The sequence below is a fragment of the Anopheles darlingi genome, chromosome 3 (genome assembly GCF_943734745.1).
Source record: "Anopheles darlingi chromosome 3, idAnoDarlMG_H_01, whole genome shotgun sequence".
NCBI classification, from domain to species: domain Eukaryota; kingdom Metazoa; phylum Arthropoda; class Insecta; order Diptera; family Culicidae; genus Anopheles; species Anopheles darlingi.
The window spans coordinates 11,121,467-11,146,850 of NC_064875.1; the positions used below are offsets into that span (position 1 = coordinate 11,121,467).

The window sequence follows — 25,384 nt, forward strand, 5'->3', positions numbered from 1 at the left end:
GAGGATGAAAGACCTGGAGTCAAGCGGTACGACGGAAGCAGCACCGCAAAAGAGCCGCATTTGAAGTTTCGAAATAAGCATCCGCGTCAGCTGTTCTTAGGAAATCAAAATGGAAACCGAAAGAAAGTGAAACATTGACAATGACGACCACCATTCGGATGGTGTGCTGTATGTGTGTGTGTGTGTGTGTGTATGTATGGAGCTTCAAATATTCAGCTCGCAAAACGCATTTCACCCCATCCCAAGAGACTCCTATACTCCCCCAACCCACCCGGGTGCTGCTCCCGTTCTGAATTTCCTCTTCCGATTCCGTCGTACCCATTTCCGTTTCCTGCTGCTGTCAGCCAGCTGTTGCGAAGCTGCTAGAAAAGCTTATTTTACTCTTTTTCGATACCTTTATCGGCTTCTTGTCAGGATTGATATTTTTCTGCCAAACAACCAGCAGAACTCTTTCCTTCTTCTTTTTTTTTTTTGCTCTATTGTATTGCTTCAACGCCCAGGATGGGAGAGATCATTGTACGAGCTGCGTATTTGTGCTGAAGGTGAGGGGGTTTTGAGCATCCATTTTGCTTAGAACCACCATCAGTGGCCCATCCCATCCGTGGTTCTAGCTTTTTCCCCCTTTTTTTTTTGCTTCTGCTTCTCTCACGGGCACACCATTGTTCTTTTGCCAGATGCCGGTCTGTTGGTTGCTCGGTCGGTCGAGCCAATATCTTTACGATCGCCATCTGTTGCAAGAGCATTGAGCAGAACGGCAGCCAAGGGAAAAGGGAAAGGGGAAGATTGCAGAGCGAGTATTGACATCGCACAGAATGGTCGTTTCGGGGTTTACTTTGCTTTCCACTGTGCGCCTCCTCCTTGTCGCCGGCGACCAATGGCACCCAGTGCGGTGAATGGCAGCCAGACTTGCCCTTTTTGTTGTGTCCATTTGTTTGGCTTGTTTGGTGTGTGTGTGTGAGCCAAATGAAAAACCTCGCATTTCAACGGGATAAAATGAGGACCAAAAAAAAGTACAAAGGAATCTCCATAAACTTGTGGCAAAACTTTCCACCACGGGGCTACCATTCAAAAGCACCGCACTGGGACACTACTACTACTACTTGCAGCACAAGCACCACTCGCTGCCCGATCATTTTTCGTTATCAAACGGATGCTTGAAGATGGAATCGTCCTGTGTTACTTCCATCGCGTTTTTGTTTTCATAACGAATTCATGAGGAAAATGCAGAATGAAACGCGCTCGTTGACATGCTCGTCTCCTGCTGGTCGATGGCCGGGCCGGGCTGATAGCACTAGAAACAGAAGCAGTCGCTTGTCCCGCAAAAGGATTGCGTTTCCATTTTTCATAACAAAAACCTTGATGTCTCTGTGCACCACGACATGCAGCATGTCATGCAATTCAATTCAATCAAAATGTTACTTCACTTCGTGCACAGCCTACCAAGTCTCCATCGGTCTACTGCGATCTGTACGGTGAGGCTGAAAGTAAAGTACATGAACATGACATTGCTCATAGCACTCCGATTCTAAATAAAATTGTCCCCAATCTATTTCAGAACGGAATGCAGAGACCTTCCGGAACTGTACTGAAAAACTCCGATGATGATGATAGCACACGCGATACGATACGCGATGACCTGGCGGCGGTTGGCGTATCAAATTTCTGAGAAATTTGCCGAATTCTTCGAACCAATGGCCATGGGAACAAGGATGATATGGGACGGAAAAAGACGAAATAACAGATCCCCTCCGCCTTTTAATGATTAAGCAAGCTATTTCTGCCTCTTTCTCTTTCTTTCGCACTGTCTCGGTTTTGTCTGCGACGGTGAGGAATTTCGATTTCGGTTTCGGCCACCAACTTAAACAGCAATTACGACGTGGCGCACTGCTGGCCGATCCTGAGTAAGGTTTGCGGATACCTAGAAGTCCCACATACGCAGACACACACGCATACACATACACGCAGGGTGTGATTTATGAATGCGCCCAGCGTTCGCCGTTTTTATATCTGCATTTCGGCTGAAGCGGCGGCTAGAAGCAAACGAGCGCGGCCAAAACGTCCATCCCCTGTCCGTCGCGAGTGAGTGACAGGTCGTAAAATGTAAACTAATTAGTCACCATTTGCTCACCAGCGCACGAGGATCTGTCTGAGCAGAGAGAGAGCGAGAGAGAGAGATAGCGAGAGAGCGAGCGAGAGGTAAGGGGCCGCATGATCAATTTTCCGCTTCTATTCCCAATTTTTTTTTCCTTCTTTTTCGTCAAGTGCTTCCGCCCAATCACGGGACCCTTCCTAAATAACGAGCTGACATGCACGAGGCACGTTGGTTTGTTTAGAAATGTTCACTTTTTCGCAATTTAACATCAAACCGTTGTTGGTAAGGTATTTTTAATCCGCAAAAGTGATCGCGAAAATGGTTCCGCGTTCCCGACTTACCCGAACCACATTGCCGTACAGGCAGAACAGATTGAACAGCTTGTCCGTGTTGGCGGTACCATTGTCGAGCCCGTACACCATCATTACTGCACCCTGTGAAGTGAAGATAGTTATGTGCGATTAGAAGCGAAGCGATGGATTTTGTACGATTCAAACGGAATCATTTGTTTGATCACTGCGGGATGCCAATCGCCCGTAGGTAACCAAACACACAGATAACACACGGATGCGGGCTTCATCATCATGAATTGAAAATGATTGTGATGGTGGTGGTGGTGATGATTCCGGAAGCGCAGATGCTACTTTGCATATCATTAGTATGCTCTATCTCCGGTTTGCGGCAAACACTGACCACCACAGACCATGCGCCTCCATCGCACATCGAGATGCATCAAGAGCACTACTAGGCCTGAGAATAGACAGAGAGAGAGAGAGAGTGTATGTGTGTGTGAGAGCCGTTTCCTTACCTGTTGCTGCGTCGGTTGAATGAAGTTAGTCGGTCCGTTCCGTGGCAGCGGTGGATCCTTCATCAGGCCCGCGTGCGTACCGGCGGTGGCCGGTTTCCAGTTCTCCGACGGATGGAAGTCCGGTGGCGAAAAGTTCGGTGGAAACCCATTTCCGCCGCCAGCGCCTAGCAGTGCAGGTTCTGTACCGAGACCAATAGGAACGAAACGAAACAAATATTAATTGCCATTATCCCTCACGTCAGTGTCACGTTGACATTTCTGGGGTTCTCTACTGCTAAGGGTTTCCTTGCCTCCCCTGTTTTCGGGTTCTTTAGGGATGAACTTTACTGGTTCTAGAGACGACACCAACATAAAAAACCGAACGTGACCATTCAAGCCAGCCAAAGGGGAACGAAAACACAAATAAGAAGGAAGGAGGTAGAAGGACATCTGCGGTAGGGAGAGCGCAATGTGCAATGAACCACCCGTCACACGGTGGTCGCCACCAGCAACCAAACCGACCGAGAGCACACCGGGTTGCTATTTAGAAGGAATGAAAAATTAGAAACTGCCAGCACAGCGCGCTCGTGTTGCTGTTGCTGTTCACCCCTAAATGTCTCGCAGGACTAGTGCCGACCATAGAGACGGCCAGGCAGGCTACAGGATCGTCGGTATGGCAACCAATATTGTGGTAAGATGAAACGATATCCATTTTCTAACCGACACCCAACCGTCGGTCGGTCGGTCGGTCGTCCAAGGTAGTAGAAAACAGAGAAGACGAAAAAAAAAACCGGGCTATTATCCACTCGACTTGGCCAGTCTGCCGCTGAGCTACAGGAATTGCGCGCTGTTGCATTGCACAACAGATGGCCGGAACGAACGAACGACGGGAAATGGATTAGAAGACAAACTCGCGCACCAAAACGATTTATTTTACCTCGACGAGAGAGAGAGTACGATGTGTCACAGCAAAAGCGAAGCACTACATAACTATACGGAGCGAATAGTTAATTATGAGGTTGTCAGAAGTAGGAGGGGCCTTCAGTGTGTCCACCGTGTCTCTTTGTGTTTGTGGCCGGTTCGTTTCGAGCAAACAACGCAATTGATTGGGGCTGTCAGTGGCGCTATTCGCCAGCGAAGCGCCGGCTCCTCCTGTAATCAGCGTACCATAAATATTGACGTTTATGCACAGCTAAACTGCCTGAAATGATCGCTTTGATAAACAATCGTTCGGCATCGTTCATTCGCTCGCTCACTTGCTCGCTCACTTGCTGCGCTCAATTCAATCACCATCAATCAATCAATCGAAGCCCAGCAGCTTGTTGCACCAGCCGCATTTATCGCGGTGTCCGGATGCCGGAGGTCGAGGAGTTTGCATCATTCACGGATGCTCACACACTCACACACTGGGACGCTCTTATCTATCGCTCACTGACATGAGTTGAAAAGGCTGATCTCTGTCTCTCTCTCGCTCTCCAGAGGAATGTGCGTTGCTCTGGCTTCGAGTGCTTCGAGTGGTTTTTCACGCCATATTCCGCAATCACCGGATGCCCGGGTGTGCTGTGCGCGGGTGTCCCTTTTCGAGTGCCTATATCCCGGCTCTCGGCATAGCGCACAATCATGCGATTGCGAATGGCGAATGCGTTGCCCCTCTTGAGAATCGCTTTTTGATCATCCGCAGCGAACCGTAATTCAATGCCGCGTGCGTGCGTGCGTGCGCGCTGGAGATGAGAGTTTTGTTGGAAAACTCCGCTGTCCAAACGGTACTCCTCCCCGCTCGCTGTAGTGGTGCGCCTTTTGGGATTCGATTGACAACTGCACAAGAGAGCGGGCAATAGATTGGACCCTCAAGCGAGAGACCGAAAAATGGCAGCTCTCACAGGAACGCGGAATGGCTGAAACCAAACGGGAACACAATCATCGAGCGCAACACACGATGACTTCTGGAATGCAATTTCAGCTGCTCGAGAAGTCAAGAGCAGCTGGCAAAAACCGGAAATAACTTGACCATCGGCACACACCCCCGCGGTCGGTCATCAGAATTGCTCTAGAGAACCACTTTCACGATCGCATCAGCAGCAGCAGCAGCAACAGCATCGTGACACGTGACTTTGACGTCCACAGGTGAAAATTGTTGGACAAATCTTCCAAAAGTTAGCTGCTTCTGCTGTCGGATGAAGTTTCTCCCTTCCCCCCCAATGGAATTGCTGCTCTCGACTTGAAGGATACTTTTGCGGCTTCACCTTCAGGCCAGTGCGCCCGCGTTATTGTACCACAAGTGAAGCCACAAGCAGCAAACAGAGGGACAACTAGAGGTTGCAAATGGTTCGTGTGCTTGTAGCAATCTCGTTTAAAGTTTTGAGATTCCGCCCGACCGATCCGAAATGATCCGAAACCGGGACTTGTGCTGAGAGGTATCATCCCCTTTGGCCAGGACACGTGTTTTGTAGTTAGTTTGCGAATTGTGTTAACAACTACTAGCCCTGTTTGTGGGTTCACTTTAAAGGGAAGGGCCCATTTCCATGAAAATAGAACACACAAGATGGCCACACTCAGGAGCCTCAATTTGGTGTTAAGTGCGCTGTGTGAGTTGTCCGAAAGCACCATTCCGGGAGTAGAACCCAAACAGTGAGACGTGTTTGGGGTTTTTGGGACCACCAAAAACCCGTTACTGCAGGATGTGAACTGTTTCCACATATGTAGACCACGAAAAACCACGAAAATACTGGGGAGGGGGAGGGCTTTGGTACGTTCCAGATTGTGTAACAACGAGGAATCAAGATAAAGCCACTCTACCAGTCCTGCAGTGCTGCTGCTGCTGCATTTGGTGATGCAATTTATCAAATATAGCGTTTGTTTATCCTGCACACGGACCACTTGACTGCTTGGATGCCAGATTTATCTTGATCAAAAATTGATTTCAAGTAACTCGACGACATTCATTACTCTCCCCCAAAGGAGGCCGAGAGTGTGTAATGCATGTTTTGCAAGAAGCATTTCGAGTACGAGCACCACCATCTTACAAGCACTATACAGCCCGAGGAAGACGACCAGAACGACCAGAACGACGACGACAACGGTACACTTCACTTATCCGGTTTTGCCCGAGTACCACTTCCACTTCTAACGACACTCCTGTGGATGGGAAAACCCACGAAGGAAGGAAGCAAAGCACAAGACACAGACCAGGGAAGGAGTAAACGACTTTTGAGTCGATGGCGGCAAAGTGCTTCGTTAAATCACGTCCTTCACGGCACCACCACCATGCATGCATGTAGTATGGTTAGTATGGTGTGCACATCATGTACCGAGAGACATTGTGGACATCTCCTTCGGGCACGTCCTTCCGGTTTGCAACAGTTTTTGGGGGGTTGGGTAACGGTTCATGGCAGAGCTCGATGAAGATATGATATGTGCCCGGGAAAAGGCCAAGTGAAGCGGCATCCATCAATGGGTGGTGTGCGGTCGAGCGAGACGCTTCGATGCATAATGCGATCCCTCCTCCTTCTCCTCCGTCCAGACCACGACGACGACCACACGAGATGCCAATCTCCAGGAGGACAGTTTAACGAGTTAAATTGCCATATTCATTCCCTCGTACATAAGCGTTTCCACATCGTTCCCTCATTGTTACAAGAAAGTAATTTCACGGGACGGGAGGAAGGACGCAGAAAGTCTCCCAATGCGGTCTTTAGTACCAGGGAACACACATACCGGTCGGTCCCAGGGACACAATTGAGGAGTCAAAAGTTGCCTCCAACAGCTGGCCCCGTTAACCGAGGGGCCCGGGTGTTAATGAAATAATGCTCGCTTAAACCAACTAGGCTAGGGTTTTCTCCCAAGGGATAGAAAGGACATGGAGCATGGCGCTTCCAAACTCATGTTCTTCCGGTGAAGCAAAAGTGGATTTTTGTTTATTTCAAAGCCCACACCATGGGCGAGCTCCTGCTCGGTGTTCCGTGGCGCAAAAGCATGGAGAGGCATGTGCTGCAGCGACCAACACCGGAACACCGCTTGAGCGGTGGTGGTGGCTATGAAACAAATGTTGCACATAAATTCTGGCTTATGCACAAGGAAAAGAGGAAAAAAGCGAGAAACCTCGCACCGCAAAGCCAACGAGCTGGCGAGCGTTACATAAGAGCTTTAAGCGAATTGCACTCAATGCTGTTGCTGCTGCGGTATATAGATAAGTTGGAAACAACGTCGAGAACTGCGCTGCGCTCCTAGGATTACGAAATTGGCTCCATAAACTAGTGATAAAAACACAGAATTCATTTGTATTCTGCCGTTTCACCACTGGGAAGACTGTTTCAATAAATCAAGAGAAAAGAAATACCCGCGTTCAACCGGCCATTCACGGCGGTATTGGAATCTCAGCAGCTTCGCACGGGAATCCGTTGTTGAAAGCTGGGTTTGAAATTAAACCGGATGTTAAATTTATCGAACCACCGCCGTTCATGTGTGTCCGGATGTTTCGCTGTTACAGAAACAACGCCAGCCAATTTGCTCTGCTACACTTCCGTTTCATTTGCACCCGGTATATATCCGCGTGTGGAGCAGCAGCAGCAGCAAGTACCACTTGCAACTAGTTTGAGACCTGCAAGAGCTGGAGCTGGTGTGCACCATGAACTGACCAACAGTAATGTCTCTCTTTTTTCGCTTCGCGTTGTAACAGCATCCGTTATGAATGGGATAATGGGTTGACCATTGTGTGTGTTAGTGTGTCTGTGGGTTTTGTTTGCATCATCGTGCACCACAATCAACAAAGAGGAAGGGACTGCTACTGCTGCTGCTGCTGACCGCATTGAGTTACAGAGACAATTGTTTGTGAAACCAACAAAAGAGAGCGAAGGGATTATTATCTAGCGACATCGTTCTTCGAAATGTTCATCCTTAAAGAACGTTAAAGATCGTGCTTCTACATGTGGCTCCTCCCATTAAACCAATAGGCGAGAGGTTGAGACTCGAGAAGGTTTGATACGGGCTTAAGGTTCGTCTTTTAATGCTCTTTTAACGTCCCTTTCCTTCTCTTCGCGTTCGAATTGAATGTTAATGAAGCATATTGTTCAGCGGCTCAACCAAAGGGGCGGCCCATGAAATGGACAATTAATTTTCTGCTGCTGCTGCTGCTTTTCACTCACTCTAAGCTCCTCGTTTCTTTTCTTTTTCATATGACATGCGAATTTGTCGAATAAAAAAAACTTTTGCCTTCTGCTAAATGAATGACAATTTGTCTTCCGCCGGGGGGGCATCATCATGTGCCAACTTTTCGGATGGGGGATTGAGAATGCACCGCCCCATTTTTGGCACGTTCCACCGCTCCACACAAGCCAATCGCAGCAAGACGACGACGACGAAGCATCTTCTTTTTGCATCTTTTTCCTCAAGACACCAAAAAATATGTGGAATTTTTTAAAAAACATTCCTACCCACTATAGGGAGGGGTGGTGCCATTGTCATCTCGGCGGTTCTGGTCCACCATCATCACCATCATCATCATCATCATTCTGTCCTGCGCTGCGAGAGTGCTTTGTACGGATTTGGCGGATCAAAGCATGTTAATAAGGCGCGAGCGAGTGCGCGCTTGTCCGTGGTCCGTGAGCCCTGGAACAAACTTTTGTCCCCGATAATCCTCACGAGAGAGACTGACAGAGAGACTGACAGAGAGAGAGAGAGTGAGACGAAAGCGTGCGCTTTTCGAGTGGGATTAAATCGTGATAAAATCTGCTTCACCGAATCTGCAATCATCGAGGGAGGACAGACAAGCAAACACCGTGCAGATACGTGGCCCGCGGGGCCCGGTGGGCCAGGATATGATAAAATAGTCATAAAGTACCTGACTACCTGGCACCTTTTTCTCCGACCGACCGGAAGACCGGAAGAAAACAATCCGAAAGTCACTTCTAAAACTTACTTTTTATGGTTTTCCTCCTCCGCGTGGAGTGGGTAGGAGAGTGACAGTAAAAGAGAAAGGTAAAGGTTCGTCAAATGGCTGCCACTCGCAGGGGCTGGGGCTTATTCTGTCCAGTCAGCAGACGCCTTCACGTCACCCAAGTTTTTAGGGGGTTGTTGAAATGGGGTGCGAAAAACTTTGCTCACGGCAAAGGGAGAACCCGAGCGTGTGTATTACAGAGTTTATTAGTTCCAGTTCCAAGCAGGATGAACAGAAGAATACGGGAGTTTTCGGTTTTGTTTAAAACCAGGTAGCGTTTTTGGTGCCAACTAAAACTTTTTATGCTGCTTCTCCTCTGCTGCCGCCAGAAGGTGTTTGTAACTTTCGTTCGTTGCGAGCGAAAGAATGATCCAATTGGTTCTGGTTGTCTTGACACAATATTCGTCGTTTTTGGAGAGCAGTTTCCCAAGATTATGAAGCAATCTTAAAAATGGTATTACTTTCGATCCTAGTGCCAGAACACTTTTAGATGAAGCTGGAACGATCTAAACGAAGAACGCTTCTGGTATTTATCAACACCAAAGAGAACTTTACGCTGCTGTGTTCTGCTTTCATTCCCAGATTTGCTCTTGAGATTGTGCCTTCCATCCATCTTGTTCCACCTTGCTTGATTGAACGCATACAGCACAGTCGCGGTGGAGTGCAGCAGCAGAGAGTGATCGAAGCCCATCAATCATGTCGATGAAAATAAATTTTCTTGTCGCGATTCCAGATACACCCCCAGAGAGAGAGAGAGACAGAGAGTGAGTAAGCTAGTAGTAGTACACAGCCACTCCACTCCACTCCCAGTGATCCGTGACAGGACGTGACGTTGGCCACCCAATACCCCCACACCGCCACATCCTAGCTGGCAGCGTCGTGCTGCAACGATGTGAACGATGGTTTGTCGATGAATTAAAACGACATCATAATCCGTCAGATAATGTTCATAAATCAGAATAAAATTTATGTTTCTACGCTTCTTTTTGCGTTTGTTGTGTGTGTGTGTCCCCTCGCACGTCGCGTTAATAATCACCCGGTGTGAAAGTTTCTCATGAAGCCACCAGAGTGCGGCGTGCATACTGAAGCGCACGATCTGCAGCAACAGCAGCACACGACCGACCGACCGACCAACCAACGTCGATGCAATCCGCTGCTGCGACCGAGAGTTCATCAGATTAAATTCATATAAATAAACATGTCGCTGCGCATGAATTATGAATTAAACTTTGCCATTCGCTCACTTCGTTTCCCATCCGCGATGGGAGCGGTGGTGGTTCTTCGGTTGCCATTTTTGTCAAGTGAGATGGATAGAAATAGCAGGAAAAGAGGGAGTAAGGGAGGTAAGCGGAGCTACATCGCCCCGTGTGCATGATGATGGATGCAAATTCGTCAGCCAACCATACGAGCAGTTTTATTGGGCCGTTAGGAGGTGGATCATATTTCATCCCCCCCCTGCGAGCGGCGAGCGACGAGCGAACGGAACACGCAACTCATTCGCAAATTGTTCATATTTTTGGCAAATTGTTCCAACCTAGAGCACGTCATGCAGTACATTTTGCGTAACTGGATACGCCTCTCTTGGTTGTGTGCTATTTTCACAGTCCCCCCGCACCCCTGAAGGAAGCAATCGAATACTCCTGCAGTAGTGCTGCTACCGTAATGATGCCATTCTGTGAGACGACGCCCACCGGACACCGGAAAGGCTCACGCGCCATTATCATTACACCACCAGCCTCGACAGCTTCATCAGCAGTCGATGACAGTGCCACAGCTTGAAATGAGAAGCGACAGACCAAAAGAGAAAGGGAGAGAGAGCGAGAGAATGAATTGGGCGAACAAATTGTAATGACCGGTCTCGGGTTTGTCGCGTGTCTGGTCCGGTGGTGGTGGCTTCTTCTTAACTTAGGGATAGCAGCCACCATCGCCACCATTTCCTTCGACTTCCGTCGTTCCGTCTTCTTGAACGGTGGTGGCGGCGACCAGCAATTGTCAACCATTAGCAGTTGACACACATTAACATAAAACAGCATTAGCTCGATGTTGATTTTTTTTTTCGTTGGCAAAAGTGGAAACGATCTCCGCAACCGCAAGGCGAGCGAGCGCTTTTGTGTTGCATTAATGCTGTAGTAATGCTGTCGCTCCATTACTCCAGACATGCCACCACTTAAGAGGTAACCAAACCCCTCAATCAACGATCCCCCGAAATAAGTGCCGGTTGCACTCATCTGTCGACACAGATTGACCCACTTAACTACCGTTCGGCATACGCCTCTCGGCCCTCTTATAGGTGTAACGAATCCGAAAGAATCCGTCTTCACAAAGAATCCGCAGGCATTTGATAACGTTCACGAGTAGGGCGAGAGAGCAGAGTAAGTGTAATAGCCAGCAGATGAAGAAGATTTTGTGGCAAGGAATAGATAGCATGGCATTACGTTCTGGCGGGGATGGCGATGCTACCATCTTTTGCCATCGTCATTCTCATTATTGGTGATGGTTAGGTGGCTCTATGGGGGGCATTGTTTGAAGTGCGGACGACGAGGAAGGCGAGGCACTGACGAAGAAGACTTCCACAGAGAGGTTGCGCCACAATCCCCATTCTGGATGCCATGTTGGATCCTGTTGGTCGCTTCAGCTCAGGATATGAAAAATGGAAATAGAACAAAGGCTCATCCCTGTGCTGTGCTGTGCTGTGTGTGTCTGCGCGTCTGCATAGAGCCAGGTGGCTCGGAACGTACCGAACGTACAGATGGAACAAATTGCCTTCGCTTCAGACGTTCGGGGGGTTTGGAACGTGGAGTTTCAGGAGAACATTGAAGCCGATCTTTAGAAGCTGTTGAGCAGACAAGTTGTTACAACTCAAGAACTCAATAAGAGAGATCTACAAACACTTGAAGCAACAATGCTACAGCACAACTTTGTTCGCATAAACGCATTACCGAATAGAACCGCACGCGCAATAAAGCTGGAGCTGGAGAGAAGAAGCTGATGAAAATCTCGATGCAATCAATTGGATCGAGGCGATCCCCCGAAGCGAGAGAGAGAGAGAGAGCCACATAAAAATAAAAACAAAAGCACTGACCGTCATGAATACAAATCGAATTCCGTGTCCCGCTGATTGCCGATCGAAGCGCGATGAAGTAAGCAACGGGATTTCATCATGTTTTATGGGCCTAGCGAACGGAGAAAGGGTTTCGTACGTGGCAAGGACCCCAAACGGAAAACAAGTGAAGCGAAAAGAGGGAGGGAAGGGGCAAAAAAGGAGGAGCGGAATTTACTTGATTGAATTATCTACCGGGCGGTGAGCGGTTTATACAAGAGCAATCAAATCAAGATTAGGATATCGTCCCAGCGATGGTTCAATGGCGGTGCCAGAGATGGAAGGCAGAATACAATCCAAAGGGACACGACTATGAGTCTTTCTTCACTCGCTACCAAAGTACAGCGTAAGTTGTGTGCTCGGGAGTCTGGACGTGCCGCTCGCAACTTACACAGCTGTTACACAAATCACGTCCAGCTACACGGGAGGGAAGGGATCCAAACAGAACTTTCACCGCACCCCCGATAAATGCTTTGGACATGTTTTTCATTAGAACGCACACCAATCGCACGAATCGAATCCGTAGAATGGGGACGCTGTTGTGCGCTGTTGAGAGTCGAGATTCTGCCCAAAAGATTCGCTCCGACAAAACAACAAAACAATATGCGTAATATAATGCACGCGTCACAAATTACGCATCGGTTGCCGCGTAATTGAGCGCTCTACACGCGCACACTCCGGCCCATACCAGACCGTACCGACGGTAAAATTGGTCTGTTTTAGCCAGCGAGAGCATTAGCATCGGAAATTACGCAAAGCCGGAGGACCGTGGTCGACGACCAAATCTAATTGAATTTTCATTTCATTCCCGCCACCGACGCGGAGTTAGGTGATGACGAGGGACAATGGAAGCATCATTATGTCCACTATAGTCATCGAGGAAGGTTTGGCCATCGCCTGGGAACTGGGAACGCCAGGATCCTATCAATAGTTGATCAGATCAGGTTATAAATCGATTATCTAGGGAGAGAGAGAGATATAAAGTGCCGGAAAGTACTTTTATTGAATTGATTTTGCAACAATTGTTTGTAGATTGTATTGCTAATGGGGATCCAACATAAAAAAAAACAACTCCTTCTGGGGGATAAAGTCCCTGATGCTCAGAACACGACGCCACACGAGGTGTATCTTGTGTCCGGTGGTGGTGACCATTTTCTCATCACCTCCATTACTCATCCTCAAACTCGCTGGCAAACGTACGTGCGACGGGTTCTGCACCGTGTAGCGATCGTCACCGTGAGTGTAACGCGATCCACATTCATCTTCCTTCGAAACGCTCCTCCTCGGGACTGCTACTACACCGCTTGGTAATCGAGCATCCCAGAGACGTTGACGCTGGTCTGACCGCGAAGACCGTCCCGCGACCCGTCTCGATTTGATTAATTGTCAACGAAGCGTAGCGAAACGTCAAAAACGGTCGTCTCGCGTCGACTTCTGGAAGCGATGAGATGCTGCCCGCCTGCAACGAGCATTAAGCGTGCGTACGAGACCGTCCTGGTGGCCGCACCATGCGGTGAAACCCATTGCAACAATGTCAAAACGACGAACGGAGAGAGTAGCGCCATAATCATCGAGCGAGATGGGACATTTCACGCCCTCCCCTTGAGTGCCATCTATGCGAAAGATTAATTATTCTCGATTACACATTGTAAGGGTACGCGAAATACCATTTTCTCGAACGAAACGTTTGTGAGCCGAAGATGAGCTCCGGATGAGCACCTTTTACACCGTTTTTAAACGTTCTTTCTCACAAGGGTGGCGCGGCCTGCTTATCGAGGAACCATCTCGCTCGCTTGTGCTCACTACTGTTTGCGCGCGGTTAATGAAAGAAAAACATTCTACCAAAACTGGCGGGGTGATTGGGGTTAATTGAGAGAAAACAAAGTACCACTTTCACCCCCTTTTTAAAACCCATCCCCGCCCAAGAGGTACAAACGGAAGGGTTTCTTTTGAGATGGGTTCTCCACCGGGCGGCGTGGCGTTCATCATCACTCATCGGACTCCGGATGATCCGCGACGCAAAGCAACGAAGCGAATTTCCATTTCTCACCCCACAAGGGATGAGGGAGCAAAAGCGGGTACGGAATTTGGGAATTTATTAGCAACATAAACCTCACTCCATTCCGCGCGCGCGCACGAACGAGCGTTTTAGAAACGATTCGTAGACGCAGAGCGTCGCGAAAGGATCACTATTATCGCGAACGAAAAGCAACCGTTGCAGTTGTTGCTGCTGTTGCCATCAACAACCCACCAGGCGTCTCCATTCCAACGTCACGGCGACGAAGAGATGATTGATCGTAAGCGACATTCCGCCCCAAAATGGTCACGGTGCTTCATCACGACCGCACCGCCCGGCACACACATACACACACCTTTGCGCCGTCCATGGATTGGAAGCTGGATAGCATTTTTGCTCTAATTAGCCATCGCCGGAACGGTGGCGGCTGCTGTTGCTACTGTTGCTGGTGATGATGATGATGACGATGATATGATCACGGCACATTTCTTTCGACGATGATGTTTTGGGGGGTGGTGAGTTGACACGGGGTGGCGTCACATGACATGAGAGGACACGCGGAAAGACGGGGATTACACGCCACTGGTCGTGGTCACGCTCTCGAGAGGAGGCTCATGCCCGCGCGCGTATGTGTGTGTGTGGTTGAAGATTATTTATGCTTCACGCGAATCGGCTGCAGCTGGTGTGCGGTTTGATGACGAACGTGTGCGCCGCCGCTTGTGTGCAATGAGTACGATGAGTAATTACTGGCAAGGGGATTCAATGCTGGTGCTGCTGCAGCCCACTGCAAACTCGCTCATCCACTTGAAATGTGAAATTAATCCGACTCCGGGAACGGGGTGTTGGGTAACAAACAATTAATGAATGCATTTTCCAGTGCAACGTAATGCGACGTCGGCACGGCGCAGATTTCGCTCAATTCGCCAAATGGTTTCGTAATAATGCAACAAGCAATTCAATTGTACCGCCACAGTCAGCGCGTAATCGTTATTTCCGGTAAACAACAGCTGACGCTATTATGTCGCTAAAGGCGCTTGAGTGCGCTAGACTTCAAAGGGTTGTTTGTTGGCGAGACCATCATGCTGCTTTATGATGCTCCGGGGCCTCGAAGGTGGCCGCGGAGACCTTGTTTAACTTGGCGACGAATGACGTTGGCTGAGCTTTTTCCTTTTATCAATTATGTTTCGCCATGTTCAGTCTCCTGCTCGCTTATATGCTGCTGGTCTCTAGAGCACGGCTAATGGAAGTGAACGGGAAAACGTGGAGCTGCTTCCCTCCGGGAGCCGCCGTCCTGTGCATTACAGCATCTCGCGATGTACTCTAGGGAGCTTTTGGTGCAGCAAAAGGTTTGGTTGTTTCGTCGTGTGGCGAAGGAACGACTCAACCAAAGGCCGAAGCGAACACCGAAGCGTCCCAAGTGATGCTGTACAGCATCCAAGTACACCTTAAAATCCCGAAGGAGGCATTCTGTCTCTCTCTTTCTCGGTCTCTAGGTAAAGTTTTGAATAAACCTAATACCATGCGCCTCCATCATGGAGGCCAGCGAAGTAATGTGCTCTCTTTCTTGCACACACACACACATAAACACATAGTGCTTCTGTTGATCCACACCGATACACGACGATAGACACCAGAAATAAATCAATGAAATATTCAATAGCACACAACCATTAGATCCGGCACCATACCATCTGTGTTCCGGTAAAAGGGGGTGTAATTGGATTGGCGCAAAGCTATATTTAAGATTTGAGCCAGCACACACACACAGACACACGTACGGGTGGATGGATATTGGTATCCAAAGCATGTGCTTGGCTATTATTCCGACCACTATGCATGTAATCTGCCGAACCATCTCTGATTCTGTCACGCCACTGGACAGGCGACAGTCGAGCTCGATTGGCTTATACGGGGTTTACTCTCCAGAGTGGCCAGAGGGAAGGTTCTGTACCCCACAAACCCGCTCGGTGATCTACCAAACAGGTTGCATACTGCCATCTTCACTTTATAACTTCTGTCTTCTGCCGAGCTGGCCGTGCAAGAGTTAGGACAGCAGCTTCGAGAGCTTCTCCACGAGTGTTCTGTCGTTGTCCTGTTGTGTTGCATAATGTTTCCCCTGTGTGTTCACGTAAACATCGCTTCTGCACTGGTATACCAACGGAGGTGGCAGCAAATTTGTCCCCACTGGAGGATATCTTGAAGATGGAATCGACCGTCTGATGATCCGTCGGTTCGTCCGTCTGCACACCCGCTCCGCTTCACTCCATTTGCAGTAGCCTTCAACAAACTCCAACCAACCAATGGAATGTCAAACCTGCTGCTGGATACCGTGTGAGGTGTGAATGGTAAGGAATGGTAACCGAGCATTCCCGAATCCACCACACCACCGGCACACCAAGAAATTTGCCAACAAAGCATCCGTAACATCGGAAAGAGCTGTCACAGTTTTAAATTGAAGGATTTACATAATTACAAAATACCTGACGCAAGACATTATTCATTCTCTGTCTGACGATGTGAAGACAAAACCTCCGGACGAGGATCGCTCGAGCAAGTCACGTAACACTTCACAAATAATTCCATTTTAGCCGACATTAACACAACACCGACACCAATGTGCAGCGCGACTGCGGCCTAGAAGCAATCGCAAAGAGGCCTTTCGTCGAGAGAAACGGCATCGATCGAGATTATATCCGGGGTGCGCCCGCCTGCCGAATCCATCATATTTATCACACTTATCACACATCATATGAGCATAACATGATGACTAGGCGGTACGCCGTGGATAACATTATGGATTGTCAGCCTCCGAGAGAAAAAAAAGGAAGCAGCATAAGAGGATGTTTTTATTGCGAGAAGATTTTTCTTCCTGTGTGTGCTCATGTACCGAGTAAACCCCAGCCCCTTAAGAGGTCAATACAGGCCACATGGACGCCGACATGATGCGTAGAACGGAAACAATAAGGAAGTGAAATGAGAGCCGAATATGTGGCCTCTACATCATCGGCAAGAGTATGTGTGTGTGTGTGATTGGGGGGACGATAATCTTTCATCATCTTCTGCGTTACTTCTACTTCTCGTTGCTTCTTCTATGCGATACGCGCACGTCTTCTTCTAAGAAATCAATAATATAACACCCATAGCCAGCGGCATTTGATTTGCTACCATCTTCCTTTTGCGTTAGTCTGTGCGCCATCCCCAAACAAACCACTAACCACCAACCACCATCATAATCATGAACGAAATCAGAGTATATGTGGCTTGTGGCTTTATGCTGGTGTCTTCTCCTTCCTTCTGTTATCAACACGAGAACAGGAAAACAGGAAAAAGAATGGAAATACCAGCTTGTGCGGTCCTCTGCTGCTGAATGATTGAGCTTTTCTTTTTGATTTTCACCGCCGTCGTCGATTCATCAAGTGTCCGTGTGCCCATGTGCGTGTCCGTGTGTGCCAAGTCTCTATCCAATATATCTCCTTCGATCATTCAATTTAGTGGCGCATTTGAGGGTCCACGTACCAGACAATCCCCCGCCAGACGATATGCTCTTTCATTTGTGGTCAGATCCACCTCTCCCAGAGGACCTCGCGAGGTAGGGCGCGCGTCACGGGAGGATAAGAAAATATTTTTGGCCACACTAATCGGATTTCGTAAACGCTCACGTATTCCCGGGAAAAGGCACCGTTTGCCATCCGAGGGAACAGATAGCCAGTGCTACGATAAGCGCATTTGCGATTCCTGGATTCATTCGCGCCGAAGACAAAATTGTTCCTTCCTTCCTTCCTTCCTTGATAGATGGATGGATGGATGGATGGATGAAAAATGCCGTCATGCGCGGTCCTGCTCCTGGTCCTACTCCTGCGCTTGCTCTTGCGTAGCGTGTCGATTGCCTTTGATTTTGTTCCCCATTTTGATGCTCCATTTGCTGAGCCATTTGCTGCTGCGACCGGCCCGGTCCAATTAATGGGAACGAAATCGAGCAAATGGAGCAGCACACGACGCGGACGACCTCCATCTTCCATCTTCCAGGCGCGCTCAAGTGGCTTTCGAGCGACACTCGAGCGTACCGGGAAAACTCGAGCGTTGGTTTAGGCTTGACGGCCTTTAGCCAAGATGTTTGCTCGTTCAAGATGCTCAAGGAAAATGGATCCAAAAAAGAGAAGAAAAATGAGTCGAAGTCGAAGACGCCGTCAAGATGAAAAATATGACGGATGGATTGATGGATAGCGCGCACGCGGGTGTGAGAGAGAAGTGGTCAATTATACTTTCCAAAAGTCCATCAGTGCACCAACCAACCCAAAAGTTCGATCGAATCCTGAACCTGAAACGCTTAATATGGCGAATCCAATGCGATCAGCACGCGCCCTGACCAATGGCGCTAGTTTCGAGCGCCATTGGACAAAGTTTTCCCATTTCCCGACCAAGTTCTAGCGCACCGAAATTTGTGACAACTCCAGTATGTGTGCGACGGACTTGCAGCAGTTACTACTACTACTGACCGGAATGGTGAGCGTGCTCGATGTTTTTACGAGTGTCTGGACCCCTCGATAATGATGCGAAGAGAAGTTTTGACGCGGGAGAAACCGATTGATACCGTGATATGCCGTGGTGTTAAAAGCGTTTGCCGTTTTCGATTGCATGGTAAAGGATTCGCCGACGAGCCGGACGAGAGTTCTCTTCTAAATCCTTTTAGTCTACCGTAAAAGACCGAGAGTGCGCCTAATACACACACAGATACCGGTTCACTCGTCCGCAAATCCCACAAAAAACGGTCAACCGGCTCGAGGAGCAACAGAACCAACAGAAGGAGGTTCGGTTCTTATCCTTTTAAGGATAGCAGCAGCAGCAGCAGCAGCAGCAGCAGCAGCAGCAGCAGCTTTGCAGTGTCTTGCGCTGGTTTGGGGATCTAACTTTTACTGTTCGCTACGCCTGATTTGAGACACAGAAGTTCATTGTCGCCGGTGTCGCTGATGTCACTTCTTCACATAGTGGAAGCAGTAAAGAGTAAACCGAAAAAGCATCGGTCACCCCACATGACTAAGGCGCCGGAATTGGAAAGATGAAAAGATTAAGCAACAGGCAAGGGAGAGGAGCTTTGGATGGTGGTAGAGGCGCCCGAAGTTCTGTATGTTCGTGTGTGGCCACTGAACACACACACACTTCAGTTACACTTAAGAGAAAGTGTGAGTTCTCGACCGTTCGATGGTAGAAGCTTTCCGTTCCGTTATTCTGATAAAGACGTTGGACGTCGGCTGACTGCCTGGGAGCACTCTCGGTGTTCATGGTGTAATGGAACGTAAAAATAATTGCCACCACACACACACACCGCTGCAAATCGGTTGAAGTTGCAACCGAAGATCAGAAACACGCCGAGTACGAAAAGTCCGGGGTAAGTGGATTTCTCAACCGAAGAACGAACTGGCATCGAGCGCAAGAAAGTTATTGATTCCGGGCGGTGGTTTTCCATCTCCTTCCGTTCTTTTTTTTTTGTTGGCATTGCAGCTCAACACGGTTCACGCGTGCACACTTCACACACACATACACCAGCTGAGGTCCCGGAGAGGTCTGGTCCTCCGGTCAAAAGTCAAAAGTCCGAGGCATTAGATCAAGTGGGCAAGCAACGGTTAAGAGGAGGAAGGGCTTTTCAGGAGGAAAAATATTTCAACTTTTCCAACGTTTCCGGCTCGTTGAATTCCAAGATATTCCCCCGGTAAGGCAGCCCGGTTGCCGCTGGCCGCTCACTTCCGCTCACTCCGACTCCGAAGACAGGAACAGCCTCCACCAAGTTGCTGCTTCCTTCAGTTTCTATAACTTCATCCATGCCATAGTTAAGGTGTGGGGAGGGGAGGGGTTAAGGATCGGTGATTAATCTTTCATAATACAAGAGGGCACCACCATACACACGCACAAAGAGTATAAACGGATGTTAAGTTTTCCGTGGGAAACGGATGACGGACGCTTGGGTTGCGGAGCCACCGAAGCACCTGCCTTCCTTATCAGCATCAGTTCTCCGACTGAATGGAAACTTTTAACCCCGCAAAAGTGTAAACCGAGCGAGCGAAACAGAGCAGAGAACAGGAGGTTCCCAACAGGAATTCATTGTGCAGCCCGGGGGCAACGGCTGCATCGAGCAGGTGGCACGCGGTTCGCGGCTTACTTTTTGAAGAAGCGCGCAAGCGAAGCAATATTCAAATCCGGGATGCTTGCGCACTGTGGTTGGTTTTTAAAGGAAGGGGGAAGGAAAAAGGATAACCAAGAAAAGCGAAAACCGAAGTCAAACCGGAAGGTCAAAAAGATGGTCGGGAGAGATTGAGCTAAGAAGTAAGCTAAGGCGGTTACTTACTTGAACGGATTCCTTGAGCAGGTGGAGAGTACTCGTTGTAGGGTGTTTGTGATGGTGAAAGGTACTTACCTACGAAGAGAAGAGTGAGAAAGAGAGAGAGAGGAAGAAAGAAAGAGAGCAAGAAAGAGAGGAAAGTAGAGAGAGAAACAAATGATTAAAATACGTTGAACAATCGTTGAATAATTTCAGCTACACACACAGGCACACGCACGCACACGCATACACACAAACACACACACACACACACACACACACGCACACACTGGTTTCACTACAAAAATACAGACTAAACAGAGAAATGATAAAGAGAGAGAGAGAAAGAAAGAATGCTGGAGAAAATGGGAGACGGGATGAAAAAGGCAAAACCCCGTCGCTAGGAAACGACACGCGGCGTCGCGCGATGAACGACGTTCGTCAACCTTTCCCAGGTAGGCGGCGTCGGTGGTTTGGATCTGTCACAAATTTGCGAATCCGATCCAGAAAACCAATCCGCTCAATGCCACCACGGAAGTGTGGAGATGGGAGAGGAAGAGGAGAAGAAGAAGAGGAAGGAGACGAGAGGAATGGCGAATAAAGGTTTTCTGACATGAGCAATGAAATGAAAAGCCATCGTTCGTTTGCGGGAAAATGTGCCAAATTCGATTAAACGAGAGAGTGTGTGTGTGCGCGCACATATACAGAGGCCTACTATAAAGGTTTGCGGTAGTGTTCGGTGTCCGTGCGCCCCGTGAAAGCCGATTATCGCCCGATGAATAGCGGGCGGTCGACAGATCGCGCCGGGTATGAAGATAATTAAATCAGGCAGGCATAAAGGCATGCGTGAGTGCGAAAGGGTTGTGATGACGTTGGAGGGGTGGGGTTGGTGGGGGGCCAGAAGGGGATAATGAATAATAGCTACCGAAGGGAAAACCGTGGTCCCCCTCCCTCTCTAAGAGAGATAAAGCGCGTGATTAATTTGATGATGAAAAAAAAAGAAATGATAAGTTCAATAATCATTTGCTGGATTGCATCGTAACAAAAGCCTGCAGTAAGGGCCTGACACACTCCGGCTTGGATGTGCAATTGCGTGCGTGCCTAAGCATGGGTGATCCGATTATTTATTTCATTTTAATCCCCTTATGCCCATTCTATTGCCGTGTGAAAAATATATTGAAAACGATAAATATATTGCTTTAAAGAGCACAACGTATCCGATGAAGGTATGTGGGCCAGTGGTGTGTGTGTGTGTGTGTGGTGCGTTGTGCTTCAAATCTAATGAATAATCGATCTCAGTTTCCGAGGATTATAATTGGAATCCTCTCACACTTCGACGGGCGAGGCAGCGGATTAGAATTATTGCACATCACACATACACACACACACACACACACACACACACACACACACACACACACACACACACGCACACACACTCACGTGACTGTATGAGTTTCTCCTATAGCATCAAGAAATGCGCGCACACCAAACCCCGAAAAAGCCCCACAAATTAACATCCTAGATGGCGATGGATGGTGTTAATTAGATTGTCAAAATGCCATACCACTCCGCGAGGGGAAGGTCGGGGGGTTGGAGGTTCCGAAATGGCTTCTAATGCGTCGTAGCATACTACGACGACGAAACAATGCCGAAACCGCACTGCAACTGAGCAGCAGCAGCAGCAGCAGCCGTCACAACGCAACAATGAGAACCGTGCACGTCGGGACCTCAACACGTTTTCGGTCACATTTGCTGCCACTTTGCGCCGCCCATGATTGACAGTTCACCGCTGTCTCTCTCTCTAGGCCGCCTCCTCTCACCTGTACGTGGGAAAGTATACGTAAATAAAGGGGATTGGGCATTCCGTGCTACTCCACGTCATTGCAGGCCCCTATAGACCGCACAATCTGCGCAATCTGCGGATGTGCGTGCGTGCGTACGTACTGTTAACGTACGTCATGGCTTAGTGTTCCTCTGTTTCTGTTGTGCGTCCAGTGGCTTTATAATTCAATCATTTCCATCATCATCACCATCGTCATCATCAGCAGCAGCAGCACCTCCGGTTTCCATTTACGCTAACCTTCCTTCCGGTTCACGTATGAGTGTGCATGTGTGTTTGCGTGTTTCCTAGTGACCGCACACATTGATTGACAGCGGCTGTCACACTGCTCAAGTCGATCACAGCAGCAGCGAGCGCGAGAGAGAGAGAGCAAGAGCGAGTTGACATCTATTGAATTAGGCATACGCCTGCTCTGCTCTGAACCCTTGAAACCCTCGCCTGAAACCTGAAATGGTCCCAGTAAGCACAGTACTTTTACGGTCCGGTGACAACACACGCAACACATACGGACGCACGCAAGAGGTCCGAAGGTTCGGATATGGTCCGAAACAACAAAAAAAAACCACACACTCTGACCATAATGTTGCAAAAGACCTTACAGAAGTGAACCGCCAGTGCCGCCGCCGACGTCCATCAATCTTCTCGTTTCCCATTAAAACCCTCTAATCTAATCAATAACACTGGCACGGTCCGGACCGATTTATAATGCTGACCATTCTCCCCACTAGCTGCCAGTCGCCAACCTAGCAACCTAACCAACTAAACCAACTAACAAACCATGTGACCTTCACCGAACAGACTAAGGACTTCAACAAGTGAAACCGAGAGCTCATGTTACCAACAGAGGAGGTGGTGTCTGTGTAGGTGTTGCTCCAGTAACCCGTTCCCACAAACTTTGGCCACGGTAAGAACAACTTTCCTTACCTCCTCCTTCTCCTTCTCAAGGCATACGGATAAAGCAATACGGCAAATGGAACCAGTTTTCTCTGGTGCCCGATCACTATCGGGCACAAAATTGTTACAGCCAACGCCTACGAAAGCATTGATATAGGGGGCGGTGGTCGCTTTAGGACCACTGGAACGACTTTCACATTGAAGGTGCCAGCAGCAGCGTGCTATCGTGACCGTGTTGGCCCCCACAGGTGTGTTGGCGATGGTAAGCTGCCTACAGCTTACGACTGTGGAACGGTGCTTCTCTGTATTAAGCAACACAGAAGGCCAACGTTGGTACCAATTTAAACTATGGTTGATCCAGGGCTGGGATTTGGATTTAATGTTTTCTATGGCGTATTAACGTCAGCGATACAGCGGCTTAGCATGTCCATTAAAATACCATTTCAACGACTGCAGACCACTAGGTAGGTAGCCGGTGCAGTCTAGAGAGAAAGAGGCACATTTCAAGTGAGCTTCAGTTCGAGCCAAATCGTGAACATGTACATTTACTTCCCGGCAGAGTTGCAGATGCAGAGAGATGACGCTGCGATCAAATTCAGTCAACGGCATTAGACATTAACCAGCAACCTGTCTGCCTGTAGCAGTGCATCTTTCTCTCTATCTACGCTTCTAAGCGCAAGATAAAGAATCCATTAAGACGACTTAGGGGCAAACGAGATCAAAGGAAGCCACGGTTGAGCGAAAACGACGTCTAGAGGAGTTCGAAAACTATCGCGACGAAACCATTTACAACGTAACATGAACTAACACAGAAGAAGAATCAACCAAAGCCACAAAAGATAGAATTAGCACATAGACACACACACGCACACGCGCGCACACACACACTCTCAAACGAATGCTGAACGATGTATCACAAACAGCGATAAAGCGGTTAACAACAGGAGGAAAGCGCATGAAGAAGGGAGTGAGTTGAGGGTGAGGGGAACTGAATATCCGCAGCTGCCTAAGATGAAAAAGATGTACGGGAACATAATGCGAAACTAAAAACAAAGGAGTCGTAGGCAAAACAAAACGAACAAAATAAAAATAAAACAAAGCAACGCAGCAAGACGAAACAAAATAAAATACTCGCACGCTAGCACGCTGGCACGCTCGCTCGCTGACCGGACTAGAACAACGGCCAACCGGGCGGGGACGCGACACGCACACACATACACACACATACACACACGGAGCACATGCAGAGCACCGTGTGATTTTCATGTTCGCTTACACGCTTTCCAGAGTGTGTTTTTGTGTGTGTGTGTCTGTGTATGGATGTTTGTGTGTTTGTGTGGGGATGTTTGTGTGTCAGTGTCTGAATGAAACGGGGGAACGCAATTGTGTACAAAAGTCGCCCGGACGGTGGAGAGATAGAGAGCGAGAAAGAGAGAAAGAGAGAGAGAGAGAGAGAGAGAGAGAGAGAGAGAGAGAGAGGGAAGGCGGTAGGGGGCGGTTTGAAGGAAGAGAAATGGTGTGGTGGTGGCGGTGTCGTGTGACCAAGTCTCTAAACGCTAACGCTAACGAGATTATCTGTGAAATATCGGGCAAAACTACTCACTGTACGGCTGGGGTCGTCCACCGAAGAGCGTTGGATCCTGGAGCAGGGGCGAACGTCCATTACCGACCTCCTTGACCGTGGTGGCGGCTACTTTTGGTTGAGCATGTTTGCGTGTAAGTGTGTGTGTGTGTGTATGTTTTATATTTTTTATATGTTTTTTGTGTGTAACAATGGATGCGCCAGTGTATGTGTATGTGTGTGTGTGTTGAGGATTTGATTGGCCAGTGGTAGAGCAAGATGTAGCAGGTAGAGAGTATGGGCAATGTATGTTTTATCGTTTCGAGGATTCGCGTGTTCGTAGTATATGCGTTTTCGTATAGGTGCGTGCGAGCGTGTGTTGGCAGTCGATCGTCATCGTGTGTATGTGTGCATGTGTGTGTCAGTATAGATTCGAAATTACAAATCCATGATAAAGAGAAACATATTTGATCAATCAATGTGTTTTGCCATGTTCACATGACATTTCGTGTTTGTTTCGTGTTGTTTTTTTGTTTTGGCAACGGCAAGTCCGAGAGTTGGAAATTATTTTGTTTACATTTCAATTTGTATTTGACAAATTTGTGCAGTCGATGCGTGGAGTTTTCATATTTTTTTTTATTATTTTTGTTGAAGAATGTATATTTTTTTCATTTTTTTATTTTGCAGAAACATAGAGAACGGAAACGGTAATGAAAAAAGAAAGAAAAGCAGAAGAAAAAATCCCAATTAGAAACGGTTTTTAGGCACTCGAAGAACGATGAATGGGACACGTGATGAATGAGAATGGGAGAAGGGAAGGGGGAGAGAGAAAGAGAGAGGAAAGG

The 25,384-nt window shown here is 48.4% G+C and overlaps 1 protein-coding gene across 10 annotated transcripts in view; it reads right to left on the bottom strand.

Annotated features, from left to right (window-relative positions):
• LOC125956101 (heterogeneous nuclear ribonucleoprotein L) overlaps positions 1–25,384 on the bottom strand; it is a 151,519-nt gene that overhangs the window by 5,554 nt on the left and 120,581 nt on the right. For 5 of the 10 annotated variants that reach the window (XM_049687647.1, XM_049687649.1, XM_049687646.1 and 2 more), the window contains 4 exons: positions 24,582–24,671; positions 20,269–20,337; positions 2,901–3,079; positions 2,434–2,526 (listed from right to left, as the gene is read on the bottom strand). In XM_049687647.1, coding sequence (XP_049543604.1) covers positions 2,434–2,526; positions 2,901–3,079; positions 20,269–20,337; positions 24,582–24,671 — 431 coding nt within the window. The remainder of the gene's footprint in view (positions 1–2,433; positions 2,527–2,900; positions 3,080–20,268; positions 20,338–24,581; positions 24,672–25,384) is intronic. The other 5 variants (XM_049687650.1, XM_049687654.1, XM_049687651.1 and 2 more) reach the window with 3 other exon arrangements.